This window comes from Nesoenas mayeri (assembly GCF_963082525.1).
Source record: "Nesoenas mayeri genome assembly, chromosome: 2".
Lineage (NCBI taxonomy): Eukaryota > Metazoa > Chordata > Aves > Columbiformes > Columbidae > Nesoenas > Nesoenas mayeri.
In genome coordinates, this window is record NC_137543.1 from 2,983,326 (window position 1) to 3,000,592 (window position 17,267).

The following is a 17,267-nucleotide window of genomic DNA, read 5'->3' on the forward strand; positions in this document are numbered from 1 at the left end:
TGCATTTAGTAAAGGGACCAACAATGCTCATCTGCTACATCACCTGAAGCCATAACTGCCTTCATTGTTTCCATTATCCCAGACTGCTGCATATGCTCTTTAAAGCCTTAAGGATTATTTTAGTTTTATAATTTATCCCTCCCAGGTAATGGACAACTTATTGCCTTTTTTTTTTTAAGGGAGGGAGTCAAAAGGCAACAAGACCCTTGCTATTAAACCCTTCCCCAGGGAAGGAAGAATCACAGAATGGTTGGGCTTGGAAGGGACCTCTGGAGATCATCCAGTCCAACCCACCTGCTAAAGCAGGGTCACCAGAGCAGATCACACAGGAATGTGTCCAAGTGGGTTTGAATGTCTCCAGAGAAGGAGACTCCACAACCTCTCTGGGCAGCCTGTTCCAGGGCTCTTGCACTTTAAAGTAAAGAAGTTTCTCCCCATATTCATATGGAACCTCCTGTGCTTGTCTGTGCCTGTTGCCCATCATCCTATTACTGGGCACCACTGAAAAAAGGACATGGTTCAACTCTTCTGTTGGATAACCTGTTGGGTTTTCAATCATTTGACATCTCCGGTGCTGCCTTGTTCCCTCCTCACACCAGCCAGCTCCTGAGGCTGGTTGCTCAGAGCATAAATACACCCCTCAGACAAAATGGCAGGAGTTCTCCTGGAGCCTGGCTCCCCATGACTCAGCTCCACCTCATCTCCTCCTACCCCAGCCGTTCCCACAAAAGCCAACTCAGATGCTCTTTCTACACACATAGAAAGAGAACTGGCAGTCATAATAAAATAAATAAATCATTTGGAGCCAAAGGCAAAGCCAAGCAAAGCTACAAGACCGGCCCGAGGCATCTCAGTTTGACACCTGATAGACAATGAAGGCCACACTTCAGATAGAGCCACAGCAACCTTTGGACATCGTAGACTAGTTTGCGTGGAAGAGACCTTAAAGATTTGTTCCAGCCCTCCTGCTATGAGCAAGGACACCTTCCGCTATACCACCCTTATGAAGAATAATTTCTTCCTCGTATCTAATCTAAATCTCCCCTCTTCCAATTCAAAGCCATCACCCCTTGTCCTAACACTACATGCCCTTGTAAAAAGTCCCTCTCCAGCTTTGTTGTAGGCCCTTTTAGGTACGCCACGAGTTATTCCATCTGAAAACTGTCCTCTTATCCAGAGGGGACATTCTTTTGTGTAGAAGTGAGATTCGAGATCAATGGCAAATCTATGCCAGTGCTGGATATGGTTTGTTGCTAATCCTAAAGGCCTCCAGTCTTCAGAGCTGTCTGCAAAGTGGCTGCTGGGTGGTGAGCTCCTACAGCACTCCACATTAGTGACCAACCAACCTTTCCAGCACTACTAGTCTGCACTCACAATGCAATTAAAGAAAACAGCACATGAAGGAACACAAAGTGCTACAGCACAAGCTCAACATGACCCAGCAATACATACTTGCAGCCCAGAAACTCAACTGTATCCTGGGCTGCATCAAAAGAAGTGTGACCAGCAGGACAAGGAAGGTGATTCCACTCTATTCCACTCTTGTGAGACCCCACCTGGAGTACTGTGTTCATCTCTGGTGTCTCCAACATAAGAAGGACATGGACCTGTTGGAATGAGTCCAAAGGAGGCCATAAAGATGACCAGGGACCTGGAACACCTCTGGTATGAAGACAGGCTGAGAGACTTGATGTGGTTCCACCTGGAGAAGATGCCAATGACACCTTGTAGCAGGCTTCCAGTACCTAAGGGAACCTACAAGAAAGCTGGAGAAGGACTTCTCACAAGGGCATATGGCGATAAGACAAGGGTTAATGGCTTGAAACTGAAAGGGGGTGGATTTAGATTAGATACAAAGAAGAAATTCTTCCTCATGAGGGTGGTGAGACACTGAACAGGCTGCTCTGAGAAGCTGGGGATGTTCCATTCCTGGAAGTGTTCAAGGCCAGGTTGGACAGAGCTCTGAGCAACCTGGACTAGAAGAAGATGGCCTGGCCAACAGCAGAGGGGTTGGAATTAGATGATATCTAAGATTCCTTCCAACCCAAACCATTTTATAGTTCTATGAAATCGTACAGTTTGTACCCTGGAAACCTTCAACCCCAGCAGGGATGGTGAACAAAGAGCCAAAGATCAGTGCTTGAGAGGGTCAAGCAACAACCACCAAGGGTAATTCAGGTAGAAGTGGGTAACTCCAAGCCTGACTGAATGTTCAAGAAGAGACTGGACAATGTCCTCAGACACACAGTGAGAACTGCAGGGTTGTCATATGCAGGGAAAGGAGTTGGACTCGATGATCCTTGTGGGTCCCTTCCAACTCAGGACATTCTATGATAACTCCATGAGAGCGGGTCAAGTCCAAGCTGCGTCTGCTCTCCACTAATCCACCCAGCTCACATCAAGGCACATTCCATTTGCTCTCTAATAAAAGCCAAAGCAAAATACCAGCAAAAAGACACGGAATCACCAAAACTGAAACAATTTCTACAGCTTTATGAAGCACTGACACACAAGCTACCACTGTCATTAACAGAGATACCCTTGATCTATGAGCCCAGCCCTGTGCATGGAACACACTGTCTCTAGGTACAACCTCAGCCCTGCGGGTTTTACTCAGTAAATAATTACAGCACCTCCCAATTGAAAAAATAAAATAATAAAATAGGCAGGTCCTTATTTTCATCCCTTCTCAGGAGAAATAATATTTCCTAACGGAGTTTTATCCCCAAAAACAGGTGTTTCCATGTGCACAGATGATCCAGCAGCCAGAAAACTTGCTGTAGAAACATGGTAACTGGAGCATCAAGCTCTCAGAACCTGTTTTATTTCCAGAACCACACTGGTCTAAAAGTTATTTTGGAGCCAGATCTGTCAATTTGGATTATTATTCCTGTTTGCAACCCATGATTCTTCATGTCAGGCCAGCACAGGACAAGTGGCCAAGTGACCCTGGTTTAGCCACATTAGCCCATGGGACAGAGAGCAAAACAAAAGTCAGAGAACCATTCCAAACACAAAAGCAGGTTTTAAAATACTCCTTTTTTCAAGATCATCGATAATTTCCTTCTCCTCCTAGCCAAGGGCTTTTCAGAAAGTAATATGGGCTGTTACTACAAGACAAACAGTAGGTCACAGCAAATGTCTTTTTTCTCCCTAAACATCTATTTATATATAAAAGTCCCTATCATGAAACTAATCTCATGAGGCACTCCATCTGCAAGCTGTTTTTCTGTGGGAGACATTACCAGCTAAAACCTCTAAAACCTTTTATTGAGAATATGGTTACATCACACAGCCTTTTAACAAATGAGTGCAGGATTAAGGTTTTAAGTTTCCCAACAAAGTGCCCTCACTCTTTGGCTAATGCACTCAGCAAGAGGAAGAAAAAATAAAACGGGAGGAAAACATAATAAAAAAATGGGGGATTGGGGTTTTTAAACATCAAAACCTGCATCCAGAGCTTGAATTTTATGAGAGTGAAACTGCTCTGGGGAGCTGGGGGAGGTACGGGGCATCATGAGAGCCGGGGCAGGGCGCCAGCAGGAAACAGATGTATTAAATCTTCAACGCTGATACATGAACCCTGACAAAAACATTAAAAAAATAAATAAAGTGTGTGTATATATATATATATATGTATATATATATATATATATCTAAATCACTGTCACAGCAGTGTTCAGGATCCCCTGCATGGAAGCAAACATGCAGTGGTCCCATCCACAGCCCTTTCCTTAGTGTGGAAAAACAAATAAGCAAGCCCTAAACAAACAAACCAACAGCGGAAAACAAACAAACAAAACCACAAAATCCCCCAAACCAAACAAAAAATAAATAAACAACAACAACAAAATGAACCACAACAACAAAATTGCGACACACAACTGGAAGAGATTATATTGATAGTTTCTCTTAAATAAAAAAACCTGATATAATTAATAGGAAATGGTTTAGGGTTTTTTTAATTTAAAAAAGTAATCATGTTATGACAGATGTTGCTTATCCCCTGCCAGTTTTCCTCCTCCTAAAGCTTTGCAATATTTTCCTGTGTTATTCTCCTCTGTGCTACCGTCCGGCAGTTGCAAACAGGGTGAACTGATTGCTCATACAAGGGAAATGGTGTGTCTATATGCAGAACAAATTGGAAAATAAAATGAAATAAAAAACCACACAGAACTGCTGCTAATCTTCTCTCACAAATGGCACCTGCTATTTAGACAAGGTCCTGGGCAAACTCCAACCTGGTTTAAGGTTGCAACCTCTTGAGCTGCAGCCAGCGAGGCCAGGCTCAAGTGACTCAAGATCAGATTGATCCTTGTTTAGCCAGGTTGCGATCTCAACACTCGCACAGGAGGTTTTTTTGCCAAAGGGCTGCAGAAACGCAGCTCTCTGCTGAAGAACAAGTTTTGAAAATTATACACTTGCAAGAAGAGATCAGATTACAGGGCGAATTCGCCACAGGTTTATAAAGCCAGCTCCCAGAGGACAGACCTAACAAGAGATGTGCTTAAACAGCCCTAAAAAAATAACCTTTCCCCATCTTTTCTCACAACAAGCGGTGCTTTTAGAAGCCTCAGAGCTCCTCAAGCCTCGGAGCGTATATTCACACCCAAGGGATGGCACGGAAAGTCGAGCGGCAGGGTCGGTGGCAGCCCGAGGACAATCCCCGTTAGTTTTACCTCGCTGTTACTAATTAAACAAGTGACGCCAGCAGAGCTATCGGCCCCATCTCGCACGCACAGCCGGGCTGCACCGACTCTCCTCATGGGCAGGTCCCGGGGGAGACGCGTGGCAGCGATAAATGTGCTGCCCGGTACCACCGATGGCAAGGGGAGGGACAGGCAGCGCTTGGCTGGACCATCTTCCTATGGGCAAGAAGGAGAAAAAGCCAAAATATAGGAGAATTTGGTTAAAAGGAGTCACTGGGAAGCTTGCAGATGGAGCCAGCAGAGGAAGAAGTGATAGAGGAGTGGAGTTTGAGAGATGAACGATGAGTTGTGTAGGGTTGCCTATGGATGGGCTGGATCAGATGACTTTTGAAGTTCCCTTCCAACTCAATTTATTCCATGATTCTGCGATGCTACTGACCCATTTCTACGCCACATCACACACCAAACCCTCCCCATCCAGCCACCTGCCATCCCCAGCACGGTTTGATGGCCAGGATGGACTTGCATCCCCACCCATGGTGACCACCATCCCCGTGGACCAGATCCCCAGCTCCACAGAGCGTCACTTGGGTGCTTGGCCATCCCACTGCCACCCATGGCACCCCACAGTTGTCCCTCACCTTCCGGGTGCTGCTGCTCTTCAGGGCTTGCAGGAGGACGAGGCCACTGTCCCCATCCCCTTCCCCACCAGCGGATGGGGTCTCCTCCTCAGGGGACATCATCTCCAGGGGTGCAGCATCCACAGGTTGAGAGGGGTGGACCCCCAGCTGGGGTAACTCTGACCCCCCCACAGGGTGATTCTGGGGTTCTGTGTCCCCTCCTTGGGTTGCTCTGGTTCTCCTGGCCAAGCCCCACACCCTGGTAGCCCCCAAGGGGTTCAAAGCCCAGCCTTGTCCTGGGTGGGGGGCTTAAACCCCCACTGGCCCCTATGCCTTGATGCTGCAAACCCCTGCACACCTCACATCTGGCTAGATGCAAGCCCACAGCTGGCTACCCCCGTTGCAGAGATATCCCAGATTGGGGCGGGGGGGAACCTCCTACAGAGCTCCCCAAAATGGGGAGGGGGGTCAAACCCCCAACAGAGCTACCCTAGCTGGGGTGAAAAGTGCCCCAAAACTCAATTGCAAGAACTACCCCAGATAAGGGGTCAAACCCCTCCAAACCCCCTCAGCAAAGCTACCCCAAATGGGAAGGGGGGCAGTCTCCCTCTACAGAACTACCCCAAATAGGGGGGGAAGTCAAATCCTCCCAAAACTCCCTTGCAAGAACTACCCCAAATGAGGGGGTAAACCCCCCAAAACCCCTTGCAAGAGCTACCCCAAATGGGAAGGGGGCAGACCCCCCCTTTACAGAGCTACCCCAAATAGGGGTGGGTCAAACTCTCCAAAACTCCCTTGCAGAGCTACCCCAGCCGGGATAGGACCCCCCGCAAAGCTCCCTTGCAAGAACTACCCCAAACGAGGGGGTAAACCCCCCCAAAGCCCCCTTGCAAGAGCTACCCCAGACCTCCCAAACTCCTTTGCAGAGATGCCCCAACTAGAGGCAAAACCCCACAGGCCTGCAAACTTACTCCCTAACCGGGGCAAACCCCACACCCCCGGGTGAATCAATACCCGGGCCCCCCCAGGAGATGCTGACCCCGCTCACCCCTCGGTGCCCCCGCCGGCCAAGAGCGATCGCGGCGCCGGCCCCGCCGCGGCGCGGGGCATAAGCAGGGCGGCGGGGCGGGGCGAAGAGCGGGTTCAACCAATGGCAGAGGGGGACGGCGCGGATCGGCGGCGGCGCTGCCCAATGGGAGCGCGGGGCACGGAGAGGAGGGGGGAGCGGAACGGAGCGGCTCGGGGAGGGGCGGGGCGGAGGGGCTGTCGCCCGTGGCAACGGTGGGAATTAGAACGCTGATGACGTCACGGGAGGGGCGGGGCTTCTCGCCCCTCCCACTGCCACCGCTTACCCCCCCTGTCTGTTACCACAACTGGGTGCGCGCCCGTTCCCCACCTGGACTATCCCACCTCCAACCAGGCTCACCCCTACCGTCCCGGCCACATCTGGGTGTGGTGTCCCCCCCCACATTCAGTCCCTATAATCCCCGCAACCCCCGGGCTTCACACCTTTCACCCTCACCCCCTGCCCCGCAACATCTGGGCTGCTGTGGTGGCGAGGGGTGCAATAAAGCAGCACTCACCACGCACCCCCCACTCAGGCAGCTCCAGCTGTCGTCTGCCCCACTTCTGCTCCCTTCTGTGTGGCCCCTTGGACACATACCCCCCCCCAATAAAAACAAACAAACAAACAGCTGGATGGTTACACTGCAGCTCCCACAGCTGCCAGAGCACTTTTGTAACTCCTGGGACTTTCATTCCTTTGCTCTGCTATACCCATCAGATGTTGCTGTATGAAACACAATATAATGCAAAATTAAAGCAAAAAAAAGAAGGAAAGAGAAGGAAGGAAAGAGAAGGAAGGAAAGAGAAGGAAGAAAAGAGAAGAATCCATTTTCCAGCCAGATACAGGCAAATCCTACCCCGCTTTTTCCTCTCTGGGCCATATTATTGAACCATGAAAGGGTTTTACTCTCAATCACGCCCATAAAATAAGAGCTGGGACTGGGCAATGGTGTCAAAACCGTCGAGATTTCATGGAACAATGTCCAGGGGTTGGAAAACTCCAACTCCCGAGATGCAAATGGGACCATAAACCATGCAGTACCCGGCACAAGGATGCTGAACTGTGTTGTCACCAGCGTGTCACCATGAAAAGGTCCCTAAGTCTTTACTGGGGCCTGACTTCCTTTCCATGAAGTTAATGAGACAGCACTCATGCATGATGATCCTAATCATGTCAATATGGCACAAGGAACCTGTGCAGATTCAGCTGTTTAATGAGGAAAAGAAAATTAGCCCAGCATACATTAAAACTTTTTTATTGCATGATTCTATTTTATAACTGCCTGAATATATTAAAACATTTCCACCTTTTGCAGCCAATTTTTGCTCATCGGGGCTTCAAGGATTGCATAATCTCAAGGAAATGAGTATGTTAGGAAGGACTTTTCTCTCCCTCCTGGATTTCCCAATTTGAAAGAAGCCACTGGATGAGAAAGGTGGAATTACTGTTCAATCTGGAGTGGCAGAAATGCTTTTTCTGCATGAATACTGTGGTGGTTTGCAAAGAGAAGTGCTTTTAATCCTGTGGCCGCAACTGTCTGCACACCGGGGAGTGCGTAGGAAGAGGTATTTATTCTTTTGCTGACAAGGGAGCTGCCTTCAGCCCAACTACAGTTGACAGCCCACAGGACATTGTCACTGATATCACCCGCAACAGCTCACCATGGTGTCACCAAACCTCACAGGGACCCCATTTGCAGTCTGGTTTTCCCCAAAGATGAGCCAGACCCTCTTTATGGTCCGTGTTTCCCCACTTCAGAGCCACAGATGGAGTCATCCTGTTCCCATCTCCCCCATTACAAAGAGCATCTGCAAAGGGAAAATACATAAAAATATATGAAACTTCTCCTATTATTAGGAAGTTTACCCCAAGTTGTGTTTGGGTAGGATGCATAGGCAATCTGGAGCTGGTCTAAGCTAGGACAGATTTTTCCCAGCTCAACCACACTACAAACCCTATCGTTTCATATCAAAGACATCTGAGCCAGCATGGAAAACTTGGGAGAAACCTTCACCAAGCAACAAGGCTCAATAAATCTATACAAGACCCAAGGTGAAAATGGAAGAAAAACAAAAAGACGCTGGTCCTTGGCTTGGCAGAAGGCGACCGAGAGCAAACAAGCCCCAACAAGACACCGTCCTCTCCTGCTCCCTGCCCCGGGGCCGGCTCCCATCCCTTGACAACTTTTACTCATCCAGCAAGAAAGGTGACTTGGATGCTTTTTCCTCGGTTGGGTGGCGCAACGAGGATCAAAGAGGCTTTCCCGGAGCCAGCCCTGCCTCTGGGGTTTTCTGCTCCTGGCTGCGAACCGGGCGGCATCTTCCCAGGGGAACGCGTGGCCCCGCTACTCACTGTGGCCGGGGATCTCAGTATGGGGCAATCATGGAATCACAGAATAGTTTGGGTTGGAAAGGACCTTCAAAGCTCATCCAGTCCAAATCCTGCCATGGGCAAGGACATCTTCACTCAGCTCAGGTTGCTCAGAGCCCTGTCCAGCGTGTCCAGGGACATCTCAAGGGATGGGGCACCCACCACCTCTCTGGGCAACCTGGGCAAACGCTCCAGCACCCTCATTATACAAAGCTTCTTCCTCGCATTTACCACAAATGTTCCTTCCCAAAACCCAGCATTTTTGAGGAAAGCTCCTGTTTCTTCATGCTGTGCAAAGCCCCTGTATATTATTTCTACCAGCCCCTTCTCAGCAACACTACCTGCACTAGTCTGAGCATGATTGAGACCATTTTTAGGTCCAGCTGTGATGAGGTGCTTGATGGCAACATGAGCAGGTGAAAGTAATAAGTCACCTGCATGAATAGAGGTGGAAAGGAGCGGGTGAGGGCTTCAGAATGAGGTTTATGGGTTCTACTATGCAACGCCCTGTAAGATCCAACCTCTGCACCCAGTGTTTGGGCTCAAAGACCTCTCTAAATCCAACCATGAGGCTCTGATGGGTAAGAACTAGCTGAGAAAGACTGCATTTGGGAGGTTAATTTAATTATCTAATTGTAGAGGGTGTATCTCCTGGAAGGAAGACTTCCCCAGGTTGTTTTTTTTAGTGATATTTTTGGCCTCTTCTTTCACTTGAGCCATACAAAGTGTTTCCTCTCTACCTTGACAAGGAGGTGCTGGCTAGGGATTCTTCTCAAATTCAGCTTTTGGGCTAAAACTTCATTTCCCAGGGTGCATTTTGAGCTGAGACGCTCCAATCAGAGCTGAGGGAGACTTTTTATAAGTTGCCTGGGAGGGGGCATTTCCTTTAGGGAGGCAGCTGGGCTGGGATTTGGTCGGAGTCTTCTCCAGGCTGGGTGGCTCTTAGGGGAGCTTGGTCCTACCAGCAGCTGTAAGTGCTCACAGCTTGGCAAAGGCTGGTAAAATATGGAGGCTTTCAATGTGCTTTTCTTTACTCCTTTAGGAGTCTGTAGGGTGTCCTGTAGTGCTTTGTAGCTCGTCTTCTCTCCTTGAAAAGTCCCCTTCTTCGGTTGGTGAAGGCCTCTCAGATAAAGGACCACCCTGGTGTTGTTTGGATTTTATATTTATTTCTTGCATACTCTGAGGCCTTGAATTTACAGGTGAAACAGTGATTTTTGGTTGGGGTTGACTGTTCCAGCCATGAGTAGAGGTGATAGCTGGGTGTTGGTAGCCCAGCTGCCTGCTATGGTGAGGGGACTCTATCTCTATTTTACTCTTATTTCTTGGTTATATTTCAATATTTTCTGCTGTTGTGGCTTTCTGGGTGTATTTAAGGCCTAGGTAATATTTGCTGTGTACCCTGGGCTGTTCTGAGGGTGTGAATCCACCCCAGCACCATCCAGCCCCCATCTACCTACCTGCAGCTGTGAATTCCTATACTATTTTGGAGGTTTTTCTCTTTATTTTAGCAGCAATTTTATTTTTACTGTCTCTAGTGGCAGCTCAGTGACTGAGCTCAAGGTTTTTCCACTCGGTGTTCTGCTTAGGTCCTTGTTAAAGCTGAACTTGACCCGTGGGTAGCTGTGAATTTCAGGGTTGAGATGTGGAGTATCTGTTAGGGTTTTCTCTAAGAGCGAAACTGGGGTGTTAACAGCCACACGTTGTCTCTGTCTTATTGCAGTGACCATCCTTGGGGATGCTACCTTAACTCCATATTGCATCTCAAAGAGCTGGTGGATGACAGAGCCATGGGGGTCTCAAGGGCCAAGAACAGCAGCAGGTGGGTACCATGGGGGACTTCCAGGCTCATGTTATCATATTTGCTGCACCTGTCTCTGTCAGGCATCTTAGCTATAAATTGGTCAGCAGGGAAATCCCTCTAAATTTCCTTTTTGGAGTCTTTTTCTGGTGCTGCTGGATATAAGGGTTAAGTAGTGTGGCATTTCACCTTGGCTTATTTCCACCACCAAGGGGCTTGCTGCAGGTGTTGCCTGCTTGGCCTCAGTGGGATGAATTTGCTTGTGAACCCAGGAAGCAAAAGAGTGAGTTGAAGAAAGGGAAGGAGGCACCAAAGGCATCCAGGAGAAAGGCCGTGAAGAAGGAACCAGAGGAAATACAACATGTGGTGCAGGTACCAGACAGCCCTCACCATGCCCAGGTTTTGGGGTGACCCTTGTGACTGCCCACAATCTTTTGTGGGCATCGCATCTACTCCGTGAACTCCCTTTACTCTTATACTGCTCTGTCCTGATGTGCAGCCCCCTGTGGTAAAAGGGGAGAAAAAGAAATCACCCAAGGCCAAGGAGAAGCCGCTGCAGGAAAACGTCATCAGCAGGTAACTCCTCAGCTGGATGGGGGGGTTGATGGTGGCAACCAGGGAGGAGATGAGCTGTGGGAATTTGTCCTCCTCCCCATGCTGGATTTCCACATGTGGCTTCAACCCAGAGCCAAGCATTGGAGCGCTGCATCCAACTCTGCTCTCCTCGGGTTGCTTTGATTATCAAAAAGGTTTTTTTAACTGGGAAAAACTTGTTTTCCTTCTCTGTCTCCCTTTTGGTCAAGAAGCTCCCTAAAGCAAGAGGCTGCAGAAGGGAAAGGTGTCATCTTGAGCCTCCGGGATGAGATCCAAGCGGAGGAGGAAGCTGCATCTGGATTGGTATGTGGTGGTCTCTGCACCAAAGGATTAGGAACACTTGTGGTTTGATCTTGAGGGAGCTGTGAAGATGGTGTCCTGCAGCTTGTTGTTATGTGCAAGCCCCTGAAAGGGAATGTTTGAGCATCTTGAATTAAATCAAATAGTAAATTGCCTGCAACTTCTGTGCCTTGCTAGCAGATGCATGTGATGTTGTGGTTTAATCAGTCACAGTTTGGTATTGGACCAGGAGTGTGGGCTGGCATTAACAAGATAACCAGGACATGAGTGACCCCCACCGCTTCTCAAGCATAAGGCTGGGGTTCATCTCATCCTGACAACATCCTTTTTTGAGGCATTTGGTCTTTATGGCAGTTCCTGGGATGATGCTGGAGATGACTGTCATTGGCCATCATCGTATGATCATGAGCCAGCACTGTGCCCTTGTGGCCAGGAAGGCCAATGGTACCTGGGGTGGATTAGAAGCGGGGTGGTCAGTAGGTCAAGAGAGGTTCTCCTGCCCCTCTACTCTGCCCTGGGGAGACCACACCTGGAATCTTGTGTCCAGTTGTGGCCCCTCAGTTCCAGCAGGACAGGGAACTGCTGGAGAGAGTCCAGTGCAGGGCAACGAAGATATGAAGGGAGTGGAGCATCTCCCATGTGAGGAAAGGCTGAGGGAGCTGGGGCTCTGGAGCTGGAGAAGAGGAGACTGAGGGAATGACCTCATTAATGTTTACAGATATATAAAGGGTGAGTGTCAGGAGGATGGAGCCAGGCTCTTCTCAGTGACAACCAATGACAGGACAAGGGGCAATGGATTCAAACTGGAACACAAGAGGTTCCACTTAAATTTGAGAAGAAACTTCTTCTCAGTGAGGGTGACAGAGCACTGGAACAGGCTGCCCAGTGGGGTTGTGGAGTTTCCTTCTCTGCAGATGTTCAAACTCACCTGGACACCTTCCTGTGTAACCTCATCTGGGTGTTCCTGCTCTGGCAGGGGGATTGGACTGGATGATCTTTTGAGGTCCCTACCAATCCCTAACATTCTGTGATCCTGGCCAATTCCCCCTACATTTTGCTTTGCCCACATTAACATATTGTACTTGTCCCCTTGGCATGTAAAGCCAGCAGAGATGCTTTTGTTTTTTCCCTTCTCCGTGATCAGTCTCGATTCCTCTTGCAGACAGTGTCTGAAATCTCAGCAAACTCTCCTGGGTGGATGCAACTGGAGCTGCAACCCTGAAACCCCCCAAGGGTGCCCATGGTCCATGTCCTGGTGTTGCTGGTGTTCCCAGTCCAAGCACCAGGCATTTGCATGCAGGACCTTTTTAGAAGATTGTGGCTGTCTCTCCTGAATTTACCAACCTGATTTTTGACAGCAGCTGAAGGATTGTGAATTCAAGAGCAGGCGTATTCCCAGAGAACAAAAGTGTATATTGCCATAACCAACCTATAATTAACTCAGGGTTGTTTTCCCCCTTAATGAGTTAAGCCAGCAGCTTCTCAGCAGCAGCTTTCAAGAAAAATTCCTGTGTGGTTTTAGCCTCCCTTGAAAGCCTTCAAAAGAGAAACTTGGGGAAACCAGAATTCATAACGAGAGCCTCGATGCTTGGCAAGCATTGGGTGAAGCTGGGATGGGTTTTGGGGCTCTGCGTGGGTTGGATGTAACCTTGCACAGCCAGGAGCAGAAGAACCTGGCTTCAGCTTTGAAAACGAGTATGCAAACAGTGTGATATTTCTGGTGGCCACCATGGGTCAGCTCTGAGGGCTCAGAGTCCCCTCTGAGCTAATTTTCTTCTAGGTCCTGTCCCCATTTTCCCTATGCTTTGCTTTTTCTTTCTTCTTGCCCTCTGTTCACCTTTGTATTTCCAACCCTGTGGCTTTGCCCCCCACTTCTCTTTCCCTCTTACCATCTGCTACAAAGAGTCATTTAATCTTCTAAAGACCAAGCTGGCATGAATGCACATAAGCTGTCATTTGAAGCATCTTTGTTTTGGAGCTCTCGCATCCCTTCTGTTGCCCTGGACCAGTGTCACTGGTAGCAACAATGCATCTGATGAGCAAGGTGGTTGAGAAGGGGTGATAGTTTTAGTGTGTTTGCTCCAGAAAATACGTTTTCACTGTTGTTGGAAGTAAGACAGGGATTTCCTAACCCCATAAAACCTCAACGCTCTCTTTGAGCTTGGAAGACCCTGCTGTTTTAGGCTTTTGGTTTTTAGCCAAGATGGCTTAGGAAGTGGAAGGTGATGTGGATGGGAGATGGGTACTGTGGCCTGGCTGGCTGCCATCTCAGGGGCTGGGTAATTGCTTGGAGGTGATGCTGCTTTTGGGATACCTATGCCATCTCTGCCTTTCTAATGCCTTCCGGATCAAAACTGTGAATCTCTTTCAGGAGACTGAATCAACCCTCAACCAAGGGCCATCAGTGGGGCTGGAAGACTCCTCAAGGTATGCTCTGAATGTTTTTTGCACAGAGAACTGGAAATCTGTGCTTTATTTTTCTTGCCATGGGGTTGCCCAACCCTGGTTTTCCCTCCTGTATCTCTGAGACCACCCTGTTGCTGATGCCTTCATGGAACAACTTGGCATGCCTTGGTGCCTTCAGTGACCTTAAAGCCTGCAAAAACCTTGCGAGTGGAATTTGAGGCCTCAGTCTGGAATTTGAGGGCAGTGAGGGAGGCTCCTGGTCCCAACCAACCTCCCCAGGGATGCTTGAGTCAGCAGGGCGCGATCGCTCAGATGCACATACCTACATAAATATGGAGGTAGGCGGTGGGGAAACGCTCTTGGGGACAACCAGCCTTGCAAAGCCTGGGAAAAGGGTGTTTCTTTCCCTTGTCCCATGCTAGATCTAGGCAGAGATAGGAAGCTGCATTCATTAAGCTGGCCCTTAGCAGGCTAATCCTCTCTATGTCTTAGAGGCGGGGGCTTTAATGTCCAGTGAGAGGCCTCTAATAAGACCTTCTGGGGAAGGAGCCGATCCCAAAAGGCTGCAAGACTTTACCTTCTTAGTCATGGATCTGCTGGTACTTGGCTGCTAATGAGATTGGGGGGCTGAGCGTGTTTTGCTGGGCCATTTGCCTTAATGAATTTAGTGGAGATTGTGTAATGCACGCTTTGGCTGAAGCATCTGGCCCCTGTTTTTTGGGAACTTGCTGCCTGCACCTCAAGCAAACTCATGGAATCATAGACTAGTTTGGGTTGGAAGGAACCTTCAAAGCTCATCCAGTCCAACCTGTGCCATGAGGAGGGACATCTTCACCAGCTCAGGTTGCTCAGAGCCCTGTTCAGCCTGGCCTGGGATGTCTCCAAGGACAGGGCATCCACCACCTCTCTGGGCAACCTGGGCCAGGCTTTCACCACCCTTGGGGCAACAATTCCTTCCTCATGTCCAGCCTGAATCTCCTCTCTTTGAGTTTAAAGCCATCACCCCTTGTCCTATCACAACAGGCCCTGGTAAAAAGGCTGTCCCATCTTTTCTATAGGCCCTTTTTAAGTACAGAAAGACCACAATGGGGTCTCCTCAGAGCTTCTCTTCTCCAGACTGAACAACCTCATCTCTCAGCTGAAGGCTTCCCTGAGCCCTGTGTTGCTCTGATGTCCCACAGCCTGGTAATTAAGCATCAGCCTAAATGAAATTTTAGAAAAGGACCAGACATTTCCTTTTCCATTACAGAAACGTTCTATACAGGAAGTTTTGTCTAAAAGCAGAAATTGTGGCTTAATTTTCTTTGTGCTCATCTGGACATGCAGGAGAGCCATCACCACCTTCCTTGGGAGGGGAAACCTGGCTTTCCAGCTCCCTTCTGGGTGGCATCAGGACAGGTGGCCATGCTTTCAAACTGGCCTTGCTGAGCGGTGCCAGGAGGAGGGAAAGGCTGGAAATGGGTCAGACCCATGGGCTGGTGCAAGGGCCTAAGCTCAGCTCCCAGTTTGCTTAGCATGGACTGGAGGAAAGTGGCTTTGGTTGCTTTCCACGTGCTGCCCTCGCCTGCTGGCCTGTGGTGTGGGGTTGAGTTTTTTTGGTGTTTTGTTGTTGTTGATGTGTTGTGTTTCTTTGTTTGTTTTGTGGTGGTGCTGATCACAAGCTTGGAATGTGATACTCTGCAAGCCTGTTGGGCACCTCACTTGGTTGGGACAGGGCAATGACCCAGCAGGGGCATAGAGTCATAGAATCATTTTGGTTGGAAAAGACCTTTTAGATCATAGAGTCCAAACATTTACCTAGCACTGTCGAGTCCTGCTCCAGAAGGGAGATTGGACTAGATGATCTTTTGAGGTCCCTTCCAATCTCAAACATACTGTGATACTGTAAACCGTGTCCCAAGAACCTCATCTACTTGTCTTTTAAAGCCCTCCAGGGATGGTGATACCATCACCTCAAGCCTGTGGAGATGTAGGCTCAATCTACAAGGTGTAGACTTGGTTGAGGCGCTCTCTCTCTTCATTCCTGACTTCTTTTTGTTTTGAACATGAACAACTCAAAGATGAGGTTCCCAACTCCCTGTGTGGCTTGGAGAAGCCTTGTGAGAAAATATTTCATAGGGGGCATATTAGTGCTTTATAATGTCTGAAAGTCCTGCGTAAGTCCCAAAAATTCACCTGACCTCTCTGCTGATCAGGGAAACATTCTCGTGTTCCTCACCCATATAGCTTATGGTGGAAGTTATGAATTTGGATGCTTCTTTTCCTGCATCCTGTTGCATTGATGAGGTTCTGTTCTTCACTGTTGTACCAATGTTCAGGTTGGGAGGGGACTAGGGGGGACTGTCCTCAGAGTCTCAGGAGATAGAATCATTTTGGTTCGAAGAGACCCTCAAGATTGAATCCAACTGTTAACCCAGTGCTGTCACTAAACCATGTCCCTAAGAACCTCACCTACGTGTCTTTCAAACCCCTTCAGGGATGGTGACTCCACCACTGCCCTGGGCAGCCTGTTCCAGTGCTTGATAACCCTTTCCTTGAGGAATTTTTTTTCCTAATATCCAATCTAAACCTCCCCTAGTGCAACTTGAGGCTGTTTCCTCTTATCCTATCACTTGCTACGTGAGAGAAGAGACCAACCTCCTCTCGCTACAACCTCCTTTCAGGTAGTTGTAGAGAGCAAGGAGGTCTCCCTTCAGCTGTCTTTTCTCCAGGCTAAGATATATCCCATCACAAGATCTCCTCCTCCAGCATGTCCACAATGCTCAGCCTGTTGTCATTTCTCTCCTGGTTTCTGCTGGTGTTGCCCAACCTTTCGGACAGGTCCCCTTTGTGTCTTTGTGGACATTTCTTTGGGGCCTCCTCCATTTTGGTCTGGAGAGCTTGTGGTCCTGCTCATTTGAGCTTCCTCATCCCACAAGCTGCAACCTGGGACCATGTCCTACCAGGACCAGTCACTGCTGCCTTGAGATACCTCCAGCTGTCACAGCACCCATGGTCCTGCCATGCTTGAAGGGAAACAAGGGATTGTTTGGGAGAAATCCCCTAATTTTGCATGCAAGTGGTGGAGGCTGCTGCTCACCAATACAGTGAGAAATATCTGTGCTTTTGCTGTAGGTCACAGCACAAACCTCGGAAAGCAGAACCCGGAGCAGGATGGCAACTTTCGGCGATCAAGGTTGGAGTTGGGGTAAGAAACCCAAGGAGTTATCACCTGGACCTCATCCTGCATGGCACATGCCACTTATCACCTCTTCCATGTGCATGGGATTTGGGATAATCTCTCTCTCCTTTCCCAAGTTCAGCTTTTCTCCCCTTCTGGCTGCTTCCCACAGGTCCCAAAACCAAGTGATGGTGTTGCTGGTGGGGCTGCATCCCTCTCTGGAGAGCCTGGGGCTTTGAGGATGGATGCGGGGGTCACCACTATGAGGAAGGGTGAGGAGAAGGAGCTGGACCCCCTTGTCCCA

The 17,267-nt window shown here is 48.9% G+C and overlaps 1 protein-coding gene across 1 annotated transcript in view; it reads right to left on the minus strand.

Annotated features, from left to right (window-relative positions):
• Nucleotides 1-5,392, minus strand: part of RHPN1 (rhophilin Rho GTPase binding protein 1) — a gene marked incomplete at both ends in the record, with an annotated part of 35,614 nt that extends 30,222 nt beyond the window's left edge. The window contains one exon of the mRNA XM_080340410.1: nt 5,291-5,392. Coding sequence (XP_080196536.1) covers nt 5,291-5,392 — 102 coding nt within the window. The remainder of the gene's footprint in view (nt 1-5,290) is intronic.
• Between the last annotated feature and the right edge of the window lie 11,875 nt (nt 5,393-17,267).